The following is a 25,089-nucleotide window of genomic DNA, read 5'->3' on the forward strand; positions in this document are numbered from 1 at the left end:
ACTTTTCCAAATGGGTAGAAGCAGAGCCATTGGCCATGATCACTGAACAGGAAATGTTAAAGTTTTTGTGGAAAAACATAGTGTGCCGGTTCGGAATACCCAGAAGACTGATTTCAGACAATGGACGACAATTCCAGGGAAGGGAGATTACATCTTGGTGCCAGGAAATGAAAATCACTCAGTCCTTTACCTCCGTTGCCTACCCTCAAGCTAATGGTCAAACAGAAGTTATCAATAGAATCATTGTACAAGCATTGAAAACCAGGCTACAAGGCAAAGGAAAAGACTGAGTGGAAGAATTACCCAGTGTTCTCTGGGCGTACAGAACTACTCCTCGAACACCTACTCAAGAAACTTCTTTCAGCTTGGTGTATGGACCCGAAGCAGTTTTACCAGTAAAGATCGGACAAACTTCTTCTCGGGTAGAATCTTACCCGGACAGTAATGATCAAAGTCGGACCATAGAATTGGATTTGATAGAAGAGAAAAGAGATCGAGCAATGATTCGAATGGAAGCATACCGAGGTCGGGTCGTGAAATCATACAACAAAAAGGTTCGAGTTCGAGATTTCCAAATAGGGGATCTAGTCCTGAAAAAAGTCAACCCTGCTGGGGATGTTGGGAAATTAGAAGCTCGGTGGGAAGGACCTTATAAAATAACCCGGAAGGTCAGCTCAGGATCTTTTTATCTAGAAGATGCCCAAGGACACTCTCTCAAAAGACCTTGGAATGTTTTTCATTTAAAGAAATATTATACCTGACAAATGTAACCGTTTATTGGAGGATATAATGAAAGATCTATTTTCCCAGAGAAATATTGTGCATCTAGTTATTATACAACGAGGAGCCACCCCTCGACCAGTTAAAAGCCCAGGGCACTACACCCTGGCTCGGGAACCCACACCTCGACCATTCCCAAGTCCCGGGCCATGCTCCCCGGCCCAAGGCTCCGCACCTTGGCTCTTAAAAGCCCAGGGCACTACACCCTGACTCGGGGAACCACACCTCGATCAACAAAAAGCCCAAAGCACGACACCCTGGCTTGGGTTTCCAAACCTCGACATTCTTTCATCCAGGGATACGTCCCCCGATCCAAGATTCATATTTCATGGTTATTCAAGCCTGTGTCTTGACTTAAAAAGACCTATGATTCTTGCATATATTAAGAGCATATGAGTTGTTGTCCGGATAAATGGTTCCTTGTCCAGGTTACTTATTAAAACTCCCGGTTAATTCATAAAACTTAGAAATTTTTGTGGTTATTACGAGTTCTAGTGAATGGGTAATTGAGGAGATATTTGAGCATCGTTAAAAAAGAAAAACATCAACCGTTATATACAGAGAGAGTTATAATTTCATTTATGTCCAAAGGCTGAAGGAAAATTGAAAAGAATTACAATCCTATTCAATCTACGTCTACTGGAGTGGATCGCTCTCCGGCCTCTTCAGGAGCCTTCTCAGCCTCCTTGTCAGCAGCATCGTCCTTGGGAAGTGAATCGATGGCCTTATCTATATCCGAGAAGCCCTCCTTATTTGATGGGATTAGGCCTTCTTCCTCAAACTGCTCCTGGCATTTTTGGAAGCCGACTTTGAAGTAGTTATAAGACTTGTCTTCAACAGCCGCTTGAAATTCCGAAGAGTGAAGGAAGACGGTTCGCCATTCCTCTTGAGTCAGTTGCAGGAGCCTAAGTCTATCCTCTGCAGCAACGGCCCGGTGCTGCTGTATGCTGGCTTCATCCTCAAGGTAGCCAACTCGGGACTCTAGGAGGGCAATCCGCCTCCCAAGGCTCTCTTCCCGGGCCACACTTTCATCCCGGGCAATCTGGGCGGAGGCCAATTGCTGATTAGCCCTATCTAGGGAAGCTTGGAGACCGACGGTTTTATCCTCATGAATTTTCTGAGCCCGAGCAAGCTCCCCTTGAAGTTAATAATTGATTTCTTGAGCAGTCCGGGCTTGCTGCCCCTTTTTCGTGGCCACTACAGCCACCTCCTCAAAAGCCGAGATGATCATATGAACCGCCTATATAAGAGAAGTTAAATAAAAAAAAGGGGGGGCAGCAAACCAGCAACTAAGAAAGAAAGAGAAGGGATAAAACTTACAGATAGGAGCCGGTTTGATCCCTCCAAGAATCTAACACTGGCAGGATTGCTCTTCAGAAGTGCCTCCTCAGCAGGGTTGAGTATCTACTTAAGGCGCATAACGCCAGTAGAAGTAGCCCCCTCAAAAAAGATATTGGCCTGAGAAGGCTGATCAGGTGGAGGGAGCTCCTGACCGGGTTCTTCAGTGGAAAGAGGACGGAGGGGAGGAGATTGGGCAGATCGGGAGGTGCCCTGGCCGTCCTCAGGGAGATCTTCGAGAACGACTAGCTCGGGGTCCGCAGCAGCTTTTCGTTTCCTCTGCCTGAGAGGAATGAAATCTTCAGCCTCCTCCGAAGTCTCAGTCATTACCCGGGAAGTGTTACCCTGGACAGCTTCAGCTATCCGGACTGCCTCCTCTGCAGCCCGCTGCTTTTCTTCTTCAACAGCTGCTCGGTGAGCTGCTATTTCCTTCTCTCGGGCCGCCTTCTCAGCTGCCCGCTTCTTGGCAAAGGCCGCCTGCATATTGGGGTTATCTGTATAAAGAGGAATAGGGTTATGAAAAATTAAATAAGTATAAACAAAGAACAAGAGATAAGAGAAGGGAAGAGAGATGCATTACCAGGTTGAGAACCCGAGCCTGCAACTTCGTCGATTACCCGGTCCAGGGGGTTCTCGGCCCGGGCGCTCAACTCGTACGCTATCAGGTTGTCAGTGGAGATAAGGGGAGTGGAGGGGTATTTTTTACCCTCTACTAATTGCTGGCTTATCAGGTATGGTTCTTCATACTTATAAGCCCTGGGACGGGTAGGTTGTGGGGGTAGGGAAAGCAGAAAACCAGTTTGGCAAGAGAGAGGGGTCGGAAGTTGAAGGAAGAAATATCTTCCTTTCCATCCCTTCTGGGAAGAAAGGATGTCATCAAGGAACCGGGAATTGAACCAGGCCGTCAAGGAAAAAGCGTTATCCCCAAATCGGCAAGTGAAGTAATAATGAAGGATGAGGGGAGTCATGAGAAGATTGTTCATTTTGAAAAAGACATAGGCCGAGGCCATAATCCTGAAAGAATTAGGATGGAGTTGGTTGATAGGTACACCAAAAAACTTGGCAACCTCGATATAAAAACAAGGGAGGGGGAATCGGAGACCATTTGTAACTTGATCCCGAAAAAAAATAGTATAGCCGGGTGGAGGGTGATCTGCCCGATCAGAGGGACTGGGGATTAGAATGGGAAAAGTGGGAGGGATAGAGCCTAGAGCCCGGAGCTCCTCTTCTGCCCCCGAGCACAGAGTGCTACTCATGGAGGAGAACCAGGGAACTCCTGGGGTCTCGGAAGAAAGAGGGCTCGAGGCCCGAGCTTTACCCTTACCCTTGCTCTTTGCAAGAGCTCGGGCATGGCTCGAAGAGGAGGGTTTGGAAGAGACCAGTGTAGTTTGGTAAGCTGAGGGTTTTTTAGGAGGCAGAGTAATAGAGCGGCGAGGCGGAGAGGGAGAGGAATCAGAGCGCAGCGAGGTGGACTCGTCACTAGGCGAGCCTCGCGCATTGGCTCCTGAATTCGAAGAAGTAGATTAAGACATAATTTGAAGGAAAAACTTACGAGTTTTTTGGAGGAAGACGGTGGAGGATCGTCGGAGCGAAGGGTTTTTGCGCGGAGGAGTTTCAAGGAAAAAATTCGCAAGGGCTTCACCGAGATTTCAAATTTGCAATTGTTTTTTCGAAAACAGGAGGCCTAATATATATAGGCGGTGGGAACGGATCTCGGCCGTTGATCCAAACACACTTGGACGATCAGGATGCACCTCGAAAAATGTGCCGGTATACGAAGGGACACACGCAATTATTAAGGTGTCAGACTTATCGGCTCCTCGGAGTGCGAAACGTTCCTGACCGTTGGAATAAAAGGGCACACGTCATTTTGACACCTCATCAACAACCCGGGAGATTTAAGGAACCGACACATCATGTTAAGCCCGGGAGATTTGAGGTCCCGGCATATTATTTATAGTTTGGGAGACACGAGGTCCCGTCATATCGTCTTAATCCCGGGAGATATGAGGCCCCGGCGCTTTAAGTTAAGCCCGGGGAACGTGAGACCCCGATATATTACTTTAAACAGGGGGGATAGTAGGTGCTGGCGTTTTAGTTTGTCGATTTATCCGTTATTATCGCAAAGTAAAAAGCAAAGATAAACAGAGAAACATTTTATTTATTAAAAGAAATGAGCGGAGAGTACATTCAAATATTCTTCCTTAACGGCATCCCTCCATTTGTTTAACCAGCTGGTTAAAGCTCCGGTGGACGTCTTGGAAAAGCTATCTGAATCTGCTATATTCTTAAGGATCTTCCTCTCCTTTTTAAGCATCAGCATGTAGACACCTTCGTGAGTTAAGATGTCCACACTGTCTGCAATATGGAGGCGCCGGCGATGTTTCTTCATAAGAGCCACCTGCTCAGGAGTGGGACTTCCCTCTACATACTGAGAAGATTCAAGCTCATACAGCCCTTCCCAGAATCAAAGCACTTTATGGAAGACTTCATCCTCCAGTTCAGTCCTTCGTTCTTCCAGAGCTGTTTGCGTGAACCTCTCTGCCATATCAAAAGTCTTCGAACTACTTGGACATGCCATTATACTTCTCAGATAACTATTTGCTATTGAGGGTTACTATATATAGGGAGAAGGAATCAATCTCCACCGTTGATCCAGATCAAATCGGACGATCATAACGAGTCTAAGAAATTGTAACAGGTATGTGGAGGGACATGTACACATATCGATGTGTCAGACTTATCTGATTCTCGGAATACGAAACGATTTTTTTTTTTTTTTTTAATGCTAAAACGCATGCGTCATAAATGATACCCTATAGACTTCCCAAGAATACTAAACGACACAGTACCTAAAGCCCGAAAGATGTGAGGCCCCGACATCTTATCCTCAGCCTGGATTGTATCAGACCCCGATATCCCATTTCATCTGTGGGATACTCACTTCGAATTATGTTCCAACAAAAGTACAGATATGACTGATCGGGACAACGAGTCAAGCTCTAGCCCGACTATTTTAGGGATGGGTGATGATACCCTTGTAAGGGCTTGGGTCATCATTGACCCGGGATATTAATTGGAAAGCCCAGAATAGAGGTCAGCTTCCCGGACATTTCTCCTCCTCCCAAGCAGTTATCGTAGCCCGGGCTCTTATACATGCACCCGGGTAACCAACCGAGCCACCTCGAAAATTGAACCACACTCGAGTATGATTGATACAGGCTGTCTAATCTGTCAGAACCACTTGGGCTTGGAGTGTCTTAGAAGTCATCAGAAGCTAGGGTATGGGCAATAGACTTGCCATACTTAGTAGATGGCACTGGAATCAAGGTACCTACCTCATTTTCTACTATAAATAGCAGGTATCTTTCTCATTTACTGATTCTGAAATCCTTGAACTCTCCAAGCACTTACATATATTCTCTCATATATTTGTTTGTGTTCATATTTAACCTGCTGACTTAAGCATCGGAGTGGCCACGCCGGACATCCCTCCGGCGCCCATTCACAAGTTACTTTCTTGCTTGCAGGTGTTAGTCTAAGCCATTATCTTCACTCAAATTCCCAAACATTACAAATTGTTGATTTGATCCATTGGAGCTCCTTACCCGGCTCATCCATTTCAGCGAGATCACATCACTCTTCAAAGTCATAAAATCGATTCTTGATAAATTTACTTATATAAATTTAAATTAAGAATTTTTTTGTGCTTACAGTCAATGTTTGCGATTTATAGTTTTTATCACAACGACATATTTATTATGTAGTTTGATATATATACGTCTAAAAATTTGTTATGTTCGTAAGATCGAGTCATGAGACAATTGATTGGGAGATCGATTTGATCAATGAGTGATTCTCTGTGAAAAGTTTTTTGGTTATATATGATTATTGATGGAAACGATGAGTTCTTTAGAAAGAACTTGACGATCTCTGGTGTAATAATAAGAATTTGGATGAAAATTAAATGCATATAATTAAACCAATGTCAAAGTTAAATACGATAACCAAATCTAAAAATATGAAAGACCAAATCCTAATCTAGAAATTTAAAAGACCAAACTATAAACTGACCAAATACTAGAATTTAAAAGAACAATAAACAGTAATGCAGATAAAAATCATCATGCTATTCTATGTTTGCCATGCGTGCACCGTTTGTAAATTTTATCCATTGCTGAAGCTGATCTACACGGATTTGCGGGTTGGTTTGGGGCATGGATTCCATTACATCACTACCCCTTGAGACTCATGGGTGTCTTCGAGCACGAAAATAAGGGAACTTGACAGCAAGTGTCGCATCATCTTTCGAAGACGAGTTAGACAGACAAAGGCCAAGTAGCAAATGGACCAAGACCTCCGACCAAGTGTCCCTCGTCATTCTTTGTGAACGTCGTGTTGTGAACCATGAGAATCACAATCGACACAAGTTTAAAACTACAAGGAAGTTTTTAAATTCAGAGGTAACACGAAATAATATAACAGACACAGAAAAAACTGTCGGCAAATGTGATGATGGTACGGCAGATATTAATGGTGTTGGTTGACAAACTCAGCAGAAAAATTCAACAATTGTTTTTAACATGTTTTCATTTAATGAAAATGGGTTCCACAATACGCGTAGAAAGCTTTCATCCCCTCATTCCAATCACCCATTCATCAAGTTTTCTCTCATCTTATAGTATTTGAGTGCTAAGTTCTATAATATTTGTAGGGTGTTTGTTCTCTTGTATTAAGAGACTGTGTGTTCTCTTTAAAAACACAGTGAATGGTTGTATACCATAAAATATTATAGTGAATTTTTTTCATCTTGCCCGTGGTTTTTATTTTAATAATTTTTAGGGGTTTTCCATGTAAATCTCGGTGTCCAATTTATTCTTTGGAGGGTGTATTCAATGTAGGAGATTTATTGACTTTTAATGACTTTTGTAAATTTTAAAACTCTAGATGTATTCAATTAAGACTTTTACATATTCTATAGAAGTCTAGTGGTATTCAAAATAGACTTTCATAGAGTTTTAAAAAGTCAAATGGTAAGTCTATAGGTATTCAAATTTTCAGTAGACTTTTAATAATTTAATGGAATGCATTAACATACAAACATTAAAGCCTAAGGTACAAATATAAATTGTCAAAAATTGTATTTGGTTCAACCCAAATATTTTGATGGATTTTTAAAGCTTCTAACTCATACACAAACTATTTATTTATCTCTTTGTTGCTTCACATCACCTCTCTTCTTATATTCTCTCTCCTCATCTATCTCTACCTCTCTCTCAAACTTTCGAAGTGTATCTCTATATATATTTTCATTTTTCTTTTTCAAATTTTTCATTTTTTTAAAATTAATTTTGAATTCTAGAATTGATTTTGTGATTTTTAATTTATGATTTATACAAATTAATGTAATATTCAATAATAATAATAATAAAATATGATCCAAAAAAATATCGCTTAATTCTTAATAATTGAATAGCCTCGCAACAACCATGATTTTTTAAATTCTTTTTACCATTTTCAATTAATATGTAAGCTATGATTTTTTTATACACAATTATATTCACACAATGCTAAATAATATTCTTTTCCCATGTATATTTTCAATTCAAAAACAAGGTTATTGATTAATCAATTGATGTATTTTAAAAAAAATTACAAACATGCATACAAACCCACATATATATACATGTAAGTATTAAATGATTTAACATTTAAATAAGTAAATTTATTTATTAATATAAATATTGAAAAATTATTTCAAACTGAATATGTTATATATGTCAATTAATTATTGGTTCAAAAAAATTAAAAAAAAATGTTATAATTAAGTACAAAATTTATAAAATCCTATAAAAAAAAATTTCACAATTGTCTATACAAATCTTGCAAAAAAGTCTACATGAATCCACATAAATATGTTTTATAATCTGTGAAATTCTGTAAAAGCCAATTAAAATATATTAAATCCATAAAAGTCTATCATCTGAAAAAGTCATCAAAAGTCTGGATTGAGTACACCTCACTTTATTTTCATATTTATTATCTCAAATTGCTATGTGTAGGACCAACATAAACGACAACAAAACAGTATACCAAAATAACAAACAAATGAAACAAGGATAAAACAACTAAAAAATAACGCGATGAAACCTAGACCTGTTGCTTAGAGAAGCGAGAATCTATTATGTGATTCTATCTCGACCCATTGCCAACAAACGTGGTAAGAACCGAAGCAAGAATCAAAGATATCCATGAAAGGACCTCGACCCGCTACTTAGAAAAGTAGGAACCTAGGTTTCAATGACTAACGTCACAAGGAGTGATCCTTGACAAGTTCCACATATTGGGATCATTTAGATCCATGAGAGAATTATTAGAGATTTTTCTCAAAATCATGTTTTTTACGTATACATAAACATGAAAAACAATATGTGGAAGCTTAAATCGATTGTTACCTCCAGCCATTAAAAATTTTGATTTCTCTGAATTTCTTCTCGGTTGATGCCTTCTAAGCACTCCACCCTCTCAATAGATGGTGTAAATGTTTCTTATGAGATGTGTGCTTAGGGACCTCAATCGTCTCTATTTATAGGTATCTCATACCATCAACGAGAAAAATCGGGAGTCTGTATGTCAAAAGAAGAATCGTGTACGCATCTCAATTTTCTAAAGTTGAGGTTGCGTACGCAAGTTTTGTCAAAATATGTAGGCAATGGCCGTCGCCATTTCCTACACGTTTAATATTCTTCTGATATGTGTCACAGTTTCTTACATTTTCCCACTTGACACATATATCTTATTTATCATAGGAGAAAACAAAATACCTGAATCATGGCGATAGGTCCTCTAGAAGCGAGTATTATCTTCCATGTATCACAATGCATTATGTATCTCAAACTATATAACTTAATGAATAAACCTTATGCTTATTCGAGGTCCAACTTTATTGATATTTCTAGAATCAATGAATGTGTGCACAACAAATATGAGAAAATATCACATCATAGTTTCATGAATTTGTTCTTACAACAAAATTACATAAAGGAACCAAGTCCCATTATTTCTGTATGATCCTTAAATTTCAATGGTGGCATGCCCTTAGTTAAAGGATCTGCAATCATCAATTCAGTACTAATGTGCTCGATAAGTAACTTATTATCTTTAACACCTTCTCGTATGGCTAAATACTTAATGCCGATGTGCTTGCTTCGACTACCACTTTTGTTATTTTTAGCCATAAAAACAGCAGCTGAATTGTCACAATATATTCTTAATGGCCTAGATATAGAATCCATGATTCTAAGCCTCGAAATGAAACTCTTCAACCATACACCATGTGAGGCTGCCTCAAAACAAGATACGAACTCAGCTTCCATAGTAGAAGTAGCAGTCGATGTCTGCTTTGCACTTCTCCAAGATACAGCTCCACCAGCTAGCATAAAAATATATCCTGAAGTGGATTTTCTTGAATCAATGTAGCCAGCGTAGTCTGAATCAGAGTAGCCAATTACTTCCAAATTCTCAATTCGTCTGAATATAAGCATATAATCTTTGGTCCCTTAAAGGTACCTCATTACTTTCTTTGCAGCTTTCCAAAGGTCTAAACCTGGATTACTCTGATATCTTCCCAACATCCAAACAACAAATGCAATGTCAGGTCTAGTGCAAACCTGAGCATACATTAAGCTTCCGACAGCAGAAGCATAAGGAATGTTTTTCATTTGTTCCCGCTCTAGATCATTCTTTGGGCATTGGCTTAAATTGAATTTATCGCCTTTCACGACGGGAGCTATACTTGGCGAACAATCTTTCATCCAATATCTCTCTAAAACTTTGTTGATATAGGTTTCTTGAGACAGACCTATAATACCTCGAATTCTGTCTCTATGTATCTTAATGCCAATGACATAAGATGCATCGCCCATATCCTTCATATCAAAGTTTTTAGAGAGAAATTGTTTCACTTCATATAACAAATCTTTATCATTTGTTGCAAGTAATATATCATCCACATATAGAATAAGGAAACAAATCTTGCTCCCATTGACCTTCTGGTATATACATTGATCCATGGGGTTCTCAACGAATCCGAATGAAGAGATAACATCATGAAATTTTAAATACCATTGACGGAAAGCTTGCTTCAATCCATATATAGATTTCTTAAGCTTACAAACCAATTGCTCACCATTACTAGAGAAGAATCCTTCAGGTTGTTTCATATAAACCTCTTCCTCTAGTTCTCCATTTAGAAAAGCTGTTTTCACATCCATTTGTTGCAAATCTAAGTCAAAATGTGCAACTAATGCAAGAATGATACGGAGAGAATCTTTCTTAGATACAGGAGAAAAAGTCTCCTTATAATCGATTCCTTCCTACTGAGTGAATCCTTTAGCAACGAGTCTTGCTTTATACCTTTAAATGTTGCCTAATGAGTCTTTCTTTGTTTTGAAGACCCATTTACATCCAATGGCTTTTACACCATCAGGCAACTGAACAAGATCCCAGACTCTATTAACTGCCATAGAATTCATCTCTTCTTTCATAGCATTAAACCATAGTATTGACTCATTACAACTCATGGCTTGTGAAAACGTTTCAGGATCATTTTCGGCTCCAATGTTAAAATCCGATTCTTGTAAATACACAACATAATCACTAGATATTGCTGATCTTCTTATTCTAGTAGATCTCCTAAGGTTGTTTGGTTGATCAACAATTTCTTGTTGTTCTTCATTAACAACTTGATCTACTGGATTTTCATTAGCGATTTGTGGAACTTCATTAACTAGTTGTCTAACACCCATTTGGTCTTGAGGGGTGTGAATAACGACCAATCTGTCATTTGAATAAGAGGGTTGTGCATTAATATGATCATTCTCAAAAACTATGTCATGATCACTCCCACTAATCAAGTCATTTTCAAGAAATTTTGCATTTCTTGATTCCACAATTCTAGTGTTGTGAGATGGACAATAGAATCTGTACCCTTTGGATTTTTCAGCATACCCAATGAAATATCCACTTATAGTTCTTGGGTCCAGTTTCTTTTTCATGTGGGTTGTAAACTCTTATTTCAGAAGGACAACCCCAAACGCGTATATGTTGCAAACTCGGTTTCCAACCTTTTAATAACTCAAATGGCGCCTTTGGGACAGCCTTAGTTGGAACTCGATTTAATATATACACAGCTGTTTTAAGAGCTTCAGTCCACAAGGATTTAGGAAGTTTGGAGCTACTTAACATGCTCCTCACCATGTCCAATAATGTTCTGTTTCTCCTTTCAGCTACGCCATTCTGGTCCGGAGAACCAGGCATAGTATATTGGGCAACAATCCCATGTTCCTGGAGAAACTTCGCAAAGGGACCAGGTGCTTGTCCATTCTCAGTGTATCTATCGTAATATTCTCCACCTCTATCAGTTCTCACGATCTTAATATGTTTTCCACATTGCTTCTCCACTTCAGGCTTAAAAACCTTAAAGGCTTCAAGTGCTTCGTTTTTATTATGAAGCATGTAGATATACATATATCGTGAATAATCATCAATGAAGGAGATGAAGTATTTCGGACTTTGCATGTCCATATCTGGACAACAAATATCTGAATGTATGATTTCTAATAGTTCTGTACTCCTCTTGGCACCCTTTTTAGACTTATTAGTCTGCTTTCCCTTTATGCAGTCCACACAAGTCTCAAAATCAGTAAAATCTAAAGTACTGAGTACTCTATCATTTACTAATCTTTTAATTCTCTCTATGGAGATGTGTCCCAATCTCCGATGCCATAGTATAGAAGAATCTTCATTTATAACACATCTTTTAATACCTTCTTGAACATGCATAGTGGTGTTATTATTTTGTAAAGAAATAGAGAAAAGACATCAACCATTGTACCATTTCCAATAAGATTTGATTTATAAAACAAATTTATTGATTTATCCAAAAACTGAAATGAATAACCAAGGGGTACAAGTTTTGAAACTGAAATTAAATTCCTAGAAAAACTAGGAACATAAAATGTCGTTTCCAATTTTAAAATAAAACCACTATTCATCACTAGGCAGCAAGTCCCAATAGCCTCCACATGCGAAGACGTCTTGTTTCCTGAATAGATGCTCCGCTCATTTTTTATTGGCTTCCTTAGGTTTTGCATATCCTGCAAGGTATTTGTAACATGGATCGTAGAACCAGAATCAATCCACCATGTGTTATAAATCATATTAACCATATTAATTTCATAACAGACAGAGGAAGTAAGAATACCTTTCTTTTCAAGCCAGTCCTTAAATTTATTGCAATCCTTCTTCATGTGTCCCGTCTTCTTACAGAAGAAACACTTGGATTCTTTCTTAATGTCAGGTTGAGGTGAAATTATTCATTTCCCTTTTTCCTTGACTTTGGCTTGCTTCTTAAATTTTCCTTGTGTAGTCATAAAGACATTATCACTTATTTCCATCAACAACCTTCCTTCCTCTTGAACACACATGGTCATTAATTCATTAATTGACCATTTATACTTATGTGTGTTGTAAGAAATTTTGAAGGGTTCATATTGCTGTAGAAGAGTGCATAAAATGTAGTGCACAAGAAAAGTCTCAGACATTTCCACTTCAAGTGTCTTGAGCCGAGCCGCTATGTCCCGCATTTTCATTATGTGCTCTCGCACACCTCTCACACTGGTAAGCCTTAATGAAGAGAATTCCATAATTAGGGTGCTTGAAAGTGCCTTATCTGAAGACTGAAACTTTTCATCAATAGCCTTCAGTAATTCTTTGACATTATTATGCTGGTCGACAGAACCACGCATGCCAGCAGAGATTTTGGTCTTTATGAACATTACGCAAAGTCGATTAGATCGCTCCCATTTTTCATAAAGATCAACATCATCCGGAATGCTGTTTTCGGTAATAGCAGATGGTTCGTCTTTCCGTATAACATAATCAATTTCCATCCACCCTAATTGAAGAAGAATTCTTTCTTTCCATATTTTATAGTTGTCGCCCTTTAGTTCGGGAATGTCACATTTCATATCAGAAAAATTCGCAGGTTGCATAACTGCACAAAATATCATATGCTTAACATTTTGAGACAATATCATGTTTTACCAATGTAATTCATGTTATAAAAATCTAATGACATAAAATTTGCCTGTTGGCAAAAATTTTAATTCAATAAGATTTTTCTATAACTTTATGATAAAACTATCATAATGTATTTTCCTTAACTCCTGTTGGTAAATTAAAAAAAATATAATTTGATATTTTAACCTAATTAGTTATATAAATATAATAAAAATCCTTGTGGGGTAAAATTTATTATGTTTATATAATTAATTACAATTGATGTCCATTATGTGATCTAAATCCACTTAATGCATAATTTTTCATAATTAAGGATGCTGTGGCTATTCCTCAATTATTTAAAATTATACGGTTCACCGGATAAAATTTTGGCTTTACTTTAATACTTTATATAATAATTATTTAGTAATATAATCAACATTTTCCAAGAGTGCTCCCAGGAAAGATAGGTAGTGCTAAGGCCCTTTAAATACCTAACTCCTAGTCAGAGCAACGTTCCTCAGGGAGACCGGTGGCTAGTCAAGGCAATTTAAACCGATCTTTGAATAACTCCCTCAGATCATGTTTTCTTATGACACCTTATAATTATTATTCAACTTAATTATTCACATTTATGTAAATCTTTATAAGCCAAAAATTTTCATTAAATAACTTTATATTCACATTTTTACTCAATATGAAAAAAATTCACATTTTTACTCAATATGAACAAAAACGTTCCCCATCATTTTTTCTCTTCAATTAGAGTAGTGATAAAGTGAGGACCACATTTATGTAAAAATATGGACTTCTCATCAGTTTTTCTCTTTTATCAGAGTAGTGATAAAGTGAGGATTATTTGTTCATTTGTGAACATCTGAAATATTTTATTTTAAATATTATATTCACATCTTACTTGATATGTTCATTTTAAATTATAAAAAACTCAATATAATTTAATATGAACATAATGTGAATATTGATTTACCAAAATATTTTTCAATACTATTTGCATTTTAAATTTCAAGAATAAATGCAAACATAATATTAAATTTGCATGTATACATCAAACACTTATCCATAATATTTGACATTATATAATACATGCAAAAATAATTTCTAAACATGTATTAGAAATTACGTCGAACTTGAAATTATTTTAATGTGTACAAATTATTTAACCAAATACTATATATATATACCGAATTATACATATAACTTAATAACACATTAATCATTAATGATTTATTTATTATTATTATTATTATTATTATTATTATTATTAAAAATAATAAATATTTTTTTAAAAAAAAAATATCGACAATTCAAGCCATGGTCAAAATGTGTGGGTCCCTCAACATTAATTGTGGGTCCCACATTAATTATTTATTTATTTAATTTTTTTTTTTAAAAAAAAATTTAATCCTTTATGTACCATTCAATTGCCGGCACATGCAATCAATTTATTAGTTGCCCACACATATTTAATTCACGTGGATGATTGAATTCATTTAATTGCTTGAAATATGATAGAATGTCATTTGTATATTTCATCGTCTTCATCCTTCATGACCTCTCAGAAAAAAAAAAACAGTAACACCCTTCGTGTTTTGCTCTAAAAAAAAAAAATTTCAGAACTTCAGACTCCGATCAAGAAGAAAATTCTCCGAAGAAATTTTCAGGTAAATTTCTTATGATATCAAAACTTCTATTTTGTTACGTAAACTTTCAGAAACAAAATTTTCAAGGCAGAGGTATCATGCTCTGATACCAAATGTTAGAGATTTTTCTCAAAATCATGTTTTTTACGTATACATAAACATGAAAAACAATATGCGGAAGCTTAAATCGATTGTTACCTCCAGCCATTAAAAATTTTGATTTCTCTGATTTTTTTCTCGGTTGATGCATTCTAAGCACTCCACCCTCTCTATAGATGGTGTAAATGTTTCTTATGAGGTGTGTGCTTAGGGACCTCAATCGTCTCTATTTATAGGCATCTCATACCATCAACGAGAAAAATCGGGAGTCTGAATGTCAAAAGAAGAATCGTGTACGCATCTCAATTTTCTAAAGTTGAGGTTTCGTACGCAAGTTTTGTCAAAATATGTAGGCAATGACCGTCGTCATTTCCTACACGTTTAATCTTCTTCTGATATGTGTCACAGTTTCTTACAAGAATTTCTCTCCCTCAAACACAAACTGAAGTTGGTTGACTGAAATATGATTTTGTTTAGAAGATAAAGTAAGCATAAAAACCCAAAACCATTAAAACAATAATGATCCAAAATAATAAAAGTAATCAAGCTCTTCATCGTGAACTTGGCTAAAACCGAGCACTGAAATTGCTTCCAATAAACTAATCGTAGTGCGCTCGATGTAGAAGGATGGGGTCATTTAGTGATTGTAGAATTTTTTGTTGTGTCCACTGCTACGCCCTTGCGGAAAACCGTGTGGCCAAATTATCCCACCTCCACGTGCCCGAAGGAACACTTCGAGTGTTTGAGGAGAAGACGTTTGGCCAAGATAGAGAACACCTCATATAGATGGGCAAGATATTCGTCCCATGTCCGACTATAGACGAGACTATCATCGAAGAAGACAGAAAAATTTGTGCAGATAAGCCTGGAAATTGAATTCATCAACGGCTAGAATATCATGAAGGGGGCATTGGTCAGTCGAACGGCATGATGAGGAACTCAAAATGCCCATGATGTGTTCGAAACGTACGCAGTGATTGAGATGCTGCTAGAATCCATCAGAATCTAGTGGTATCCGGCTCGGAGATCCAACTTTGAAAAGTAACGAGCGCCATGCAATTAGTCCAATAGCTCGTTCGTCCAGTAAGTGGGATGGGAAACTTGTCTTTGATTGTCTTGGCACTGAGAGCGATAATCAATACATAAGCGCCAAGAATCATCTGATTTTTTTACCAGCAATACCGGTGAAGAAAAAGGTGAAGTACTATGGCGGATGAAGCCTTGAGATAGCATATCGGCACACTGCCATTCAATTTTGTCCTTCTGGGCATGTGGTATCTGTAGGGATCGACCACAATAAGGTATGTACCTTGTGCAAGGATAATGCAATGCGAAACCCCACGGGAAGGGGTCAAACCTCTTGTCTCAAAAAATAGAACGGAAAATTTTCCCGAGCTTTGTAATTTGCAATGCGTGTCCATGCGGAGAAGGTAGAATAATAGGTTGATGGGATTGAGTTGATAAATAATATTGTGATTATTAAAATATTTAATTAATGTGTGAAATAATATTGAATAAAAAATAATATGTTTGATTTGATCGATAAAATTTAATATAAAATAATAATTTAAAATCTTGTTTCTTAATACTAAATTAATATAAATAAAAAAATATATGAAGAATAATATTATAATTTTTTTTATTCGGTAATTTGATATGAGATAAATCACTAACTCTATTATGAAATCGTCTCATGAATTACATCAATACGGATTGATCTGACTATATCTAACATGAAAAATAATATTTTTGACATTAACAGTAATATTTTTTCATGAGTTGAGTCGGGTTGGAGATCTATCTGATTAAATAGATTTGTAAAACAGTGTCACAATAGTTTTCGTGGAGATAAATAATGGGTCTCGTGCTTTACATTATGTTTGGACAAGTAAAAATGAGATTTTGATTTAGATTTGGATTTAGGATAGAATTCTATTGGAGTGTTTGGTAAATTTTTAAATGTAATTTGAAATTTGTTTTAACAATTAAAATTAATTTATTTTATATTAAAAAAATTTGTATTGTTATTTTTTAAAATGATTTGTTTATTAACAATATTTATATAGCTATTCTTATTTTTTATCAAACAAAAAAATTTATTTTCGGACATATAAAAAATAATTTTAATCGAACAATTTATTTAATAAATGCAAAAATTATAAAGTTTATCGTTAAAAATAAATTTATCAGATTTTGATAAATTCAATTTTTACTATTAAAATAACAAATTTTTTTAATAAAAATGTCTTATTTATAGATTTTTTTAATATAAAATTGATTTTGAAATAATTTTCTCAAAAATATATATGATATAAATGTTTGTGAATTGATAATATGTATTTTTGGATAAATGAGACTTTATAAAATTTGAGAAGAACATTTAAAATTTATGAGTAAGTTATAAAAATTTATTACTAAAAGATTCAAGTTTCATGAAATCTCACATGTTTTGCGAGAATTTCATCTAGTTAAATCAAATCGTGTCAAATTCCATCAAATACCAATCTGAGTTTCAAAAATTAAAATATTATTTTCAAATACAAATATGATTCAAATCATTTGAATTTCATGATTCCAAACATATGATTGGATTCGATTATTAATGAATTGGATCCGGGTTTACCAAGTAACCTTAGTTACTTGTCCCAGCTTCTCAACACATTCAGTAGACCGCAAGTTCACGGCACAATAATCGAAGGATAGAAACTCGGTGGACTATAAATTCCCAAATTATTGGGATTCTAACTTCGCACTATCCATTTCCGTGATCTCTGCTTCTTAGGGTCGTTGATTTTTAATTCCAAGGTAAGAATCACATTCGTCGTAAAATTTAATTTCTGATTGCCGGCAATTCTGTATCTATTGTTTAGGAAGCCTTTTTTGGATTTGTGTGGTTTCTTTTTTTGACATTAAGGTGGTGATTTCTTGTTAACCAACGTCAACCATGACCGCTGAAATAGATCAGCGTCTTTGATTCGATATGGATGGATTTGATTAATGGATTGGCCTCTCGTTGTTCATTATAGTTTCAGTTGTCCGTATCCAACTTTTGCTTTCAAAAAAGTTGGTTTACGAGCTGGGGAAGATTTGTGAACTACTGTATTGGTATTAAATCCAGTTGAAATTGTTTTAGGGTGTGTCTGCATTTCTTTTAACTGTATTTTAGTTGTTTGGAAGCCAGAAAGTTCATTTTTTGGTACTAAATCGTTTCAAGCAGGTAATTATCTAGTGCTAATGACTAGAAATATATCAATTTGGTAGTCGGTGGATCCATCATAGCGGCAATGATGTGCAGTTGCCATCGAATTATGGATAAGACCGACAAACTATTCATATTAGCAGTTGAGAGTTATAGATCTGAATCTTATAATTGTATGCGTTAGATGTTTCATATCAGCTGGATTATGTCAATGTCAGTTGTATATATGGACTTAGACAATACTACTTCTTCAGCTAGCTTTTGGATTAGAGTTATACCCAAGTTTCAATCTTAACATGATATCAGAGCTCAGACTGACCGTTATGTGTTGGACTGTCCTTATGGATCACCCGATAATGTCTTGTAAATACAATTGAGAATTGTATATATGGACTTGGACAATTCCCCTTGGGTTAGCTTAAGATGGAGTTATACCTTATTCTCAATCTTTAAAACATGAGTCAAAGCAACCGATTACCATGGAGACGCCCCGTGCTGGTCGATTTGATTTACATCATGTATATATTACATTCTTTTCTTCGGTATATTACGGTTGCTTACTTGTGTTTACAGGGGAACCCATGGCTTCCTTAGCAACTACTGACTTTTGTGATGCAAATGAACCACTAATTGAAAGTGGCGACATTCGAATCCTGCCCCCTATCTTCCAAATGTATGGGAAACGTCGAGCGTTCTCTGGCCCCATCGCCACTCTCAAGGTATTTGAGGACAACGTATTGGTTAGAGAGTTTCTTGAATCCAAGGGCCATGGTAGAGTTCTTGTAGTAGATGGTGGGGGCAGCATGAAGTGTGCTTTGGTTGGAGGAAATCTAGGCCAATTAGCTCAAATTAATGGTTGGGCTGGAATAGTTGTCAATGGTTGTATCCGAGATGTGGATGAGATCAATGGTTGTGATACTGGGGTTAGGGCATTGGCAACACATCCCAAAAAATCAAAGAAAAGAGGCGTCGGTGAGAGGCACATCCCGATTCATATCGCAGGGACGGAAATTCATGACGGAGAGTGGTTGTACGCAGATGGTGATGGTATTCTCATATCCAAAACAGAGCTTTCTGTCTAGCTCTTGCTCGAAATCATTATGTATTTGATTCATTGTCCAATAAGTTGTCAATGCAAGCTTTCAGGGTTTCATTTCACTGCGCTAGTAATATTATTATCCTGATAAACTTTGTTATTGTAATTTGTAACTCGTGATGAGCATTTAAAATACTAAGATGTTTTTTTTTATAGGTTCTCGACTTCTTTCAAACAAATAGTCGTTTGGGTTTCATAGTAGAAGTATTTTCAGCACCGGCATCCTATCGATACATAAATTCTCCCCTTGGTTGGATATAGGTTATAGCTTTCTGTTCTGCACTGAAGACTGATCCGACCACCTGATTAACTTGGCTTGAGCTCACATAACCTCTCCCTTAAAAGTTCCTAACCACTGCCGCAACACTATACCTTTTCAGCATTGAGTTACACCAGGCATGTACATACATTTTTAGCATATTATACTCGGGTGCTTTCCATTGGTGATCAGTCATGCTCGGACCCTGAATCTGCTGTGGTGAAAAGGGAGCGATTTGAGCCTTTTCTAAAGAATAGACCCAAGACACATTCAACTCAGTTTTATATGAAGATTCTGAATGGAATGATTTTACAATAATCAATCCAAATACCCCCAGCACATCAACGAGAACAGCTCAAAGCCATCCTTCGTAAGCACCTTGGACCATGGTTCGCCGGAACGGTTGCGGTGCTTGTAACGGCAACAACCGTTCCAGTTTCAATGTTATGTTGCGGAACGCTTGTATAAAAAAATTAATAAATTCAAAAAATTGGTAAAAAAATTTAAATATAAATTACATCATACTAAAAAATAAAATATATGAAGTTATTACAAATTAATATATCAATACAAAACTATTTTACAATAATAGCACAATAAGAAATACACATTAAAAATTATAACATACCAAAGCTAATACCATGAAGAGTGACGCGGAGGAGCGAAATCATTGTTATATTCTTCATCAGTATCTCGTAGATTAAATTGATTTCGAACATTTGGATATTGACGTGATTGTCCGTAGGGATATTGATTAGATTGAGATGACGAAATCATTAGAATGGGATGACTGATTTTGTAATAGTGTTTCGTCACGACGATTATAGTATCTGAATCCACGATACACAGTAGAACTATCAGTTGTACTTGAAGATCTATACTCGGGACCATGACGTCCAACACCACGCCATATAGATGATGAAGATTCATTGTATCTATCACCAATATATTTAGACGACCCATAATCAAATCCACGATGTCTAATTCCACGTGTACCAGATGTTGAAAAATCAAATGATCTATCAAAAGAATCGTGTCTAGAATTATAATTGCCCTGATATCCATATCCACATGATTGATATCCATTCGGATCATACTCAACATGCTGAGAGGTCAATTGTAACTCATCGATCCATAATTATCTGTCATTTGAATTTGTCGATTTCCCCCCAATCCAAGACATCTTATATGTTCTTCGACACCCATGTATGGTTGAGTAGAATCAGCTGAATGTTCTTTATCACTAGCACTAGAGAATTCTGATAAACTTTCCAAGAAACGACGTTGTTCCTCAATTCCAGGATGGTAACCATGATCAGTATCTTGTGTTGCATAATAATTTTCATCTCCTTTTGCCCATGTCATACATGCGATATGTTGGTCATCTTGATGACTTTGATCATTTGTTGTATCTTGTGATTTATGATATTTTCCACGTCTTTGTTGATTATTTCCGTCATCTGTATAATCACTATCACCACTCTTATCATTATCTTCACTATCATCTCTTGATATAACTTCTTTTCCTTTCAACTTTGATGACGTTTGGGCCTGTTTCTTCTTTTTTCCACGACTCTGAACACTAGTGGTTGTGTTGGTTTCTTCAGCATCTATATTTTGAATTCCTTCATCTAGCCATGCCAAATTGTCATCTTGTAAAACAGGCTGTTCATTATCCCTCATCCATTCGCTTAAGATATCGTCATCATGAAAAATGTGGTTGAGGTCTATAGGGCTGTAATAATCGTCATCTTCTTTTCCACACATCAAGTTTCGTACCCTGAGCCGCATGTTATAATGAACATAAACTAATTTGTGTAGCTTCTCTATAGTCAAACGATTACGAAGCTTTGTGTGTATGAGAGACCATGTACTCCAATTTCTCTCACACCCAGAAGATGAGCATGTTTGGCTTAAAACTTTTGTTGCAATTTTTTAAGGTGTGGAGCGTCATCACCATAGTCATTCCACCATTCAGCTGATACAAATAACATAACAAGATATATATTTTTAAATGTACGATTTATATTAAAATCTAAATTCAAATAAAAAACAATAAACCTGGGAGACTTTTTTTTACTGCCAATTTTGCTGAGTGATGATCCAAATTCACCTATCTGCTCCGTGAACAATTTAATCTAAAAGAAATAATGAAAAATTTATTACGATTTATATATGAAATATATAGTAGGAAAAATTAATACATATAATATATATATATATGTGTGTGTGTGTGTGTGTGTGTATGTATACATATATATGTATGTATATGTTTATACCTCACTAATCTCCGAAGCTTGATCAAGTCTGGTTCAAGTCTCTTGATTACAACTTTTATTCCTTGTCTGACCTCGTCATTATAAACACAAGTTCCAGAATACTGAAGTGATGGAGCATCGAAAATACGCTGAAATATCATAAACAAAATCACAAATTAGAATATGGAAGATATAAATGATTTTAATGACATGCTCTGTATTTTATATTTAATCATATAATTTATATTATTACTTGCAGCATGCAAATGTTGATGTAATTGATTGTACCACCGATTATCAATAACATCCCAATATGATTGCCAGTCTTTAGTATTTTCTTTTATTGTCAATTTCGTTCTATCCATTGCTTCATAGATAATTGACATTGTTGGCCTTTTGTCTTGATCAACCAACTTTAAAACTTTTACAAGTGATTCCATTGCAGCACAAATATCACGAGCTCTCTTCCAAAATCTTGTTTCCATTATAATCCCTGTAATTTTTTCGGCTTCTTTTCTTCTTCTACTGGTATTATTGATTTCTTCCCACTCAGTTGAATTGCACGTTCTCTTCAAATCTGAATCATGCCGAACAAGACTTTCAATTGAGATAAATTCTGTAGCAAAGCGGGGTTATTCCTGGTCTCAACAATTCACGATCGTTGGTAAATGTTTTCATCAAATTCACAACTTTATCACTATTATAGATGAAACTTGTGATTTGCTTGGCTTTCTCGTACATTTTTCAGATTTTGCATCTTACCTACATCTTCGAAAATGAGGTCAATACAATGTGCTGCATAAGGGGACCAAAACAAATGGGGTCTTTTCATCATCAATTTTGCACCTGCAGCCTTCATTGCACCTTCACTATCTGTAACCACTTGCACAACATTTTCTTCACCAATCTCGTCAATAACTTTATTCATTAGAGACAAAATGAAATCAGCAGTCTTTGATTTGTTGGTGCAATCAACTGAACTATGAAATACCATATTAAGATCACAGTAAATCATAAAATTAATGATAGGATGCTTGTTGCGTGTGCTCCAACCATCACACATAATCGTACATCCATACTTGGCCCATTTAGATTTCAAAGCATTTAGATAACCATTTATCTCATCAACCTCTTCTTCAAAAAAAACCCCACCAATTTGGCGTCCCGATGGACTTTTTATTCCAGGTCCAGCTTCTGCAATGGTATTAATCATAGATTGATAATATGGTCCACTATCTGCTGCGTTGAATGGAATATCATTATATATAAACCATTTTGAAATAGCTTTTCCAACTCCCTTAACTTTTTCCTCACCAAACCAATTTTTTATACTCTTATGCTTTAAGGGAAACATAAAAGAGTCAATCCCCTTTGATGATAATTTAGATTTTTCTTTTACACTCAAGCTACGATGCATATCTCTTTTCAAACAAGGATTCAAACCAGACGATGAACTAGAACCGATAAATCCTACAATTAAAAATATACTATCAGACATATAAAAAAATTATTAATTGCATACACACATGATTTAATGAAATTATATATATTGTTTACCTTGACCATATCGGTTACGCATCTCTTCCTCGAAAGCTCTAGTGTTACGACTTTCTTTCAACGCTTTTCGCATTTGTTGAGTTTCAATATCTTCTGAAACGTCTTCACCACTACTTTCACTTTCCAATCCATGAACACTTTGTTGAATTGATTCTAAGACAAGTTCTTTTTTCTTTTTCAATATATTTCTTTTTGTCTTTGAATCTTGAAGATGTTTTCGGATCATCAATGATATTTCCTTGAGAGCTTTATAACATGCCTGGACATTTCCACTAACAAGTGCAATATGTTCTTTGAATCTCTTAATTCCTCCGTTTATGGTTATTCCACAAAATTTTCATATTATTATCTTCCGATTATCACCTATGATGTGACGAACTCCCAACCAATATCGGGTTTTGGAGCCATTCTACAAAATCAAGAGAGGGATTTGGGATAATTAAAATTTGTCGATGATTATATTTTTCAACAAGATTGACAAACAAGTAGAGAAAAAAAAAATAGAGAAGTATGAAAAAAAAACATCACCTTGTTTAAAATTTGTCGATGATTAGCTTGCAAATCCAAATGAAAAACAATCCGCAAATAAAATGATGCAGCACCAACTCGGCAAAAGGCAATCAATGAGAAGATTTTTAAAATTTTTATGTGATACCGAAAGAAACTTTTTTTTTTTGAAGCAGATACCGAAAGAAACTTGAAGAAGATTGAAGAATGGGGAAAAAAACACATTGTTCATACATCTCACACAACACAATTATTGTACGATTACACGGATTATTTGTTTTATAAATTGAAAACTTTCTTTATTTTATAACTTGAAGAAGAGAGAAGAATGGGAAAAAAACACCTTGTTCATAAATCTCACACAACACAATTATTGTACGATTACACGGATTATTTGTTTTATAAATTGAAAACTTTCTTTATTTTATATTATATTTTTTGGCTTCATTTGTTTATTATTTACATCACAAATTTACTTCTGAATCGGATGATCTTTTTTGTCTTTTTTTATGTAGTGCAATCAGTGTCATGTCTTACTTCCTCTTTCCAACTCACCACTTCAATCATCTTCTTCTCCATCAACAAAAACAAAACTCATGTCCATGTGAAAGTTGAAAATTCGAATTTCCCGTTCCGCTCATCCGTTCCGTTCCGCATCACCGCTAAAAAGGCGAAGAACAGCGCTACAAAACAATCACCGATTTACCCTGGAACTTTGGAACGGCGGTCACCGTTCCGGCGAACCATGGCTTGGATAGAAATAACCCACAATCTAGGTTCCATAAATGTTACAAGAACACAATCTTTTTCCACCAAATCCGATCCACAACACAAAACAGAATGCAATGGCTAGTAGTGGCATAATACATTTTGCATAAAGGACAAATACCTCAAGTAGGTATATGATGCATCTTCAAATTCACTGTTGTTGGGATACTGAATGCAGGGAAAAGGTACTCGTTTTTCATTTTTTTAAAAAATGTTATATTTAAAATAAATAGAAACAGGAAAAAAAAAATCAAAATACAGATTAAAATATCATTACTCTCAAATTTACCTATATTTGAGTCGAAAAGTATGGTGGTTCATGAGATCAAAGGTTTGGCCCAATGGTGTCACCGGAATTCCCCATGTACAGACTCAAGTTCGAGTCTTTCCCACTACTTAGATTTGGATATCAAAATAATAATAATAATAATAATAATAATAATATGGTGGTTCATCAATGACCAATATCTCCAAGCCCAACAAATTTTCTGTGGGGCTACATTTTT

The 25,089-nt window shown here is 35.9% G+C and overlaps 2 protein-coding genes and 1 long non-coding RNA gene across 3 annotated transcripts; 1 reads left to right on the forward strand and 2 right to left on the reverse strand.

Moving 5' to 3' along the window:
* The first annotated feature begins 17,546 nt into the window (after positions 1-17,546).
* LOC140976818 (putative 4-hydroxy-4-methyl-2-oxoglutarate aldolase 3) lies at positions 17,547-19,389 on the forward strand. The gene is made up of 2 exons (XM_073441160.1): positions 17,547-17,744; positions 18,712-19,389. The coding sequence occupies exon 2, from the start codon at positions 18,720-18,722 to the stop codon at positions 19,218-19,220; it is 501 nt and encodes a 166-aa protein (XP_073297261.1). The 5' UTR covers positions 17,547-17,744; positions 18,712-18,719; the 3' UTR covers positions 19,221-19,389.
* Positions 19,110-21,663, reverse strand: LOC140976819 (uncharacterized). The gene is made up of 2 exons (XR_012175324.1): positions 21,028-21,663; positions 19,110-20,975 (listed from the first exon to the last, which is right to left on the reverse strand). It is a non-coding gene; the product is annotated as an uncharacterized lncRNA (long non-coding RNA).
* Positions 21,664-22,451: 788 nt separating this feature from the next.
* LOC140977711 (uncharacterized) lies at positions 22,452-24,055 on the reverse strand. The gene is made up of 2 exons (XM_073442456.1): positions 23,309-24,055; positions 22,452-23,221 (listed from the first exon to the last, which is right to left on the reverse strand). Exons 1-2 carry the CDS (start codon positions 23,532-23,534, stop codon positions 22,452-22,454), a joined length of 996 nt encoding a protein of 331 aa, XP_073298557.1. The 5' UTR covers positions 23,535-24,055.
* Positions 24,056-25,089: the final 1,034 nt, after the last annotated feature.

The sequence above is a fragment of the Primulina huaijiensis genome, chromosome 5, assembly GCF_012295235.1.
Source record: "Primulina huaijiensis isolate GDHJ02 chromosome 5, ASM1229523v2, whole genome shotgun sequence".
NCBI lineage: Eukaryota > Viridiplantae > Streptophyta > Magnoliopsida > Lamiales > Gesneriaceae > Primulina > Primulina huaijiensis.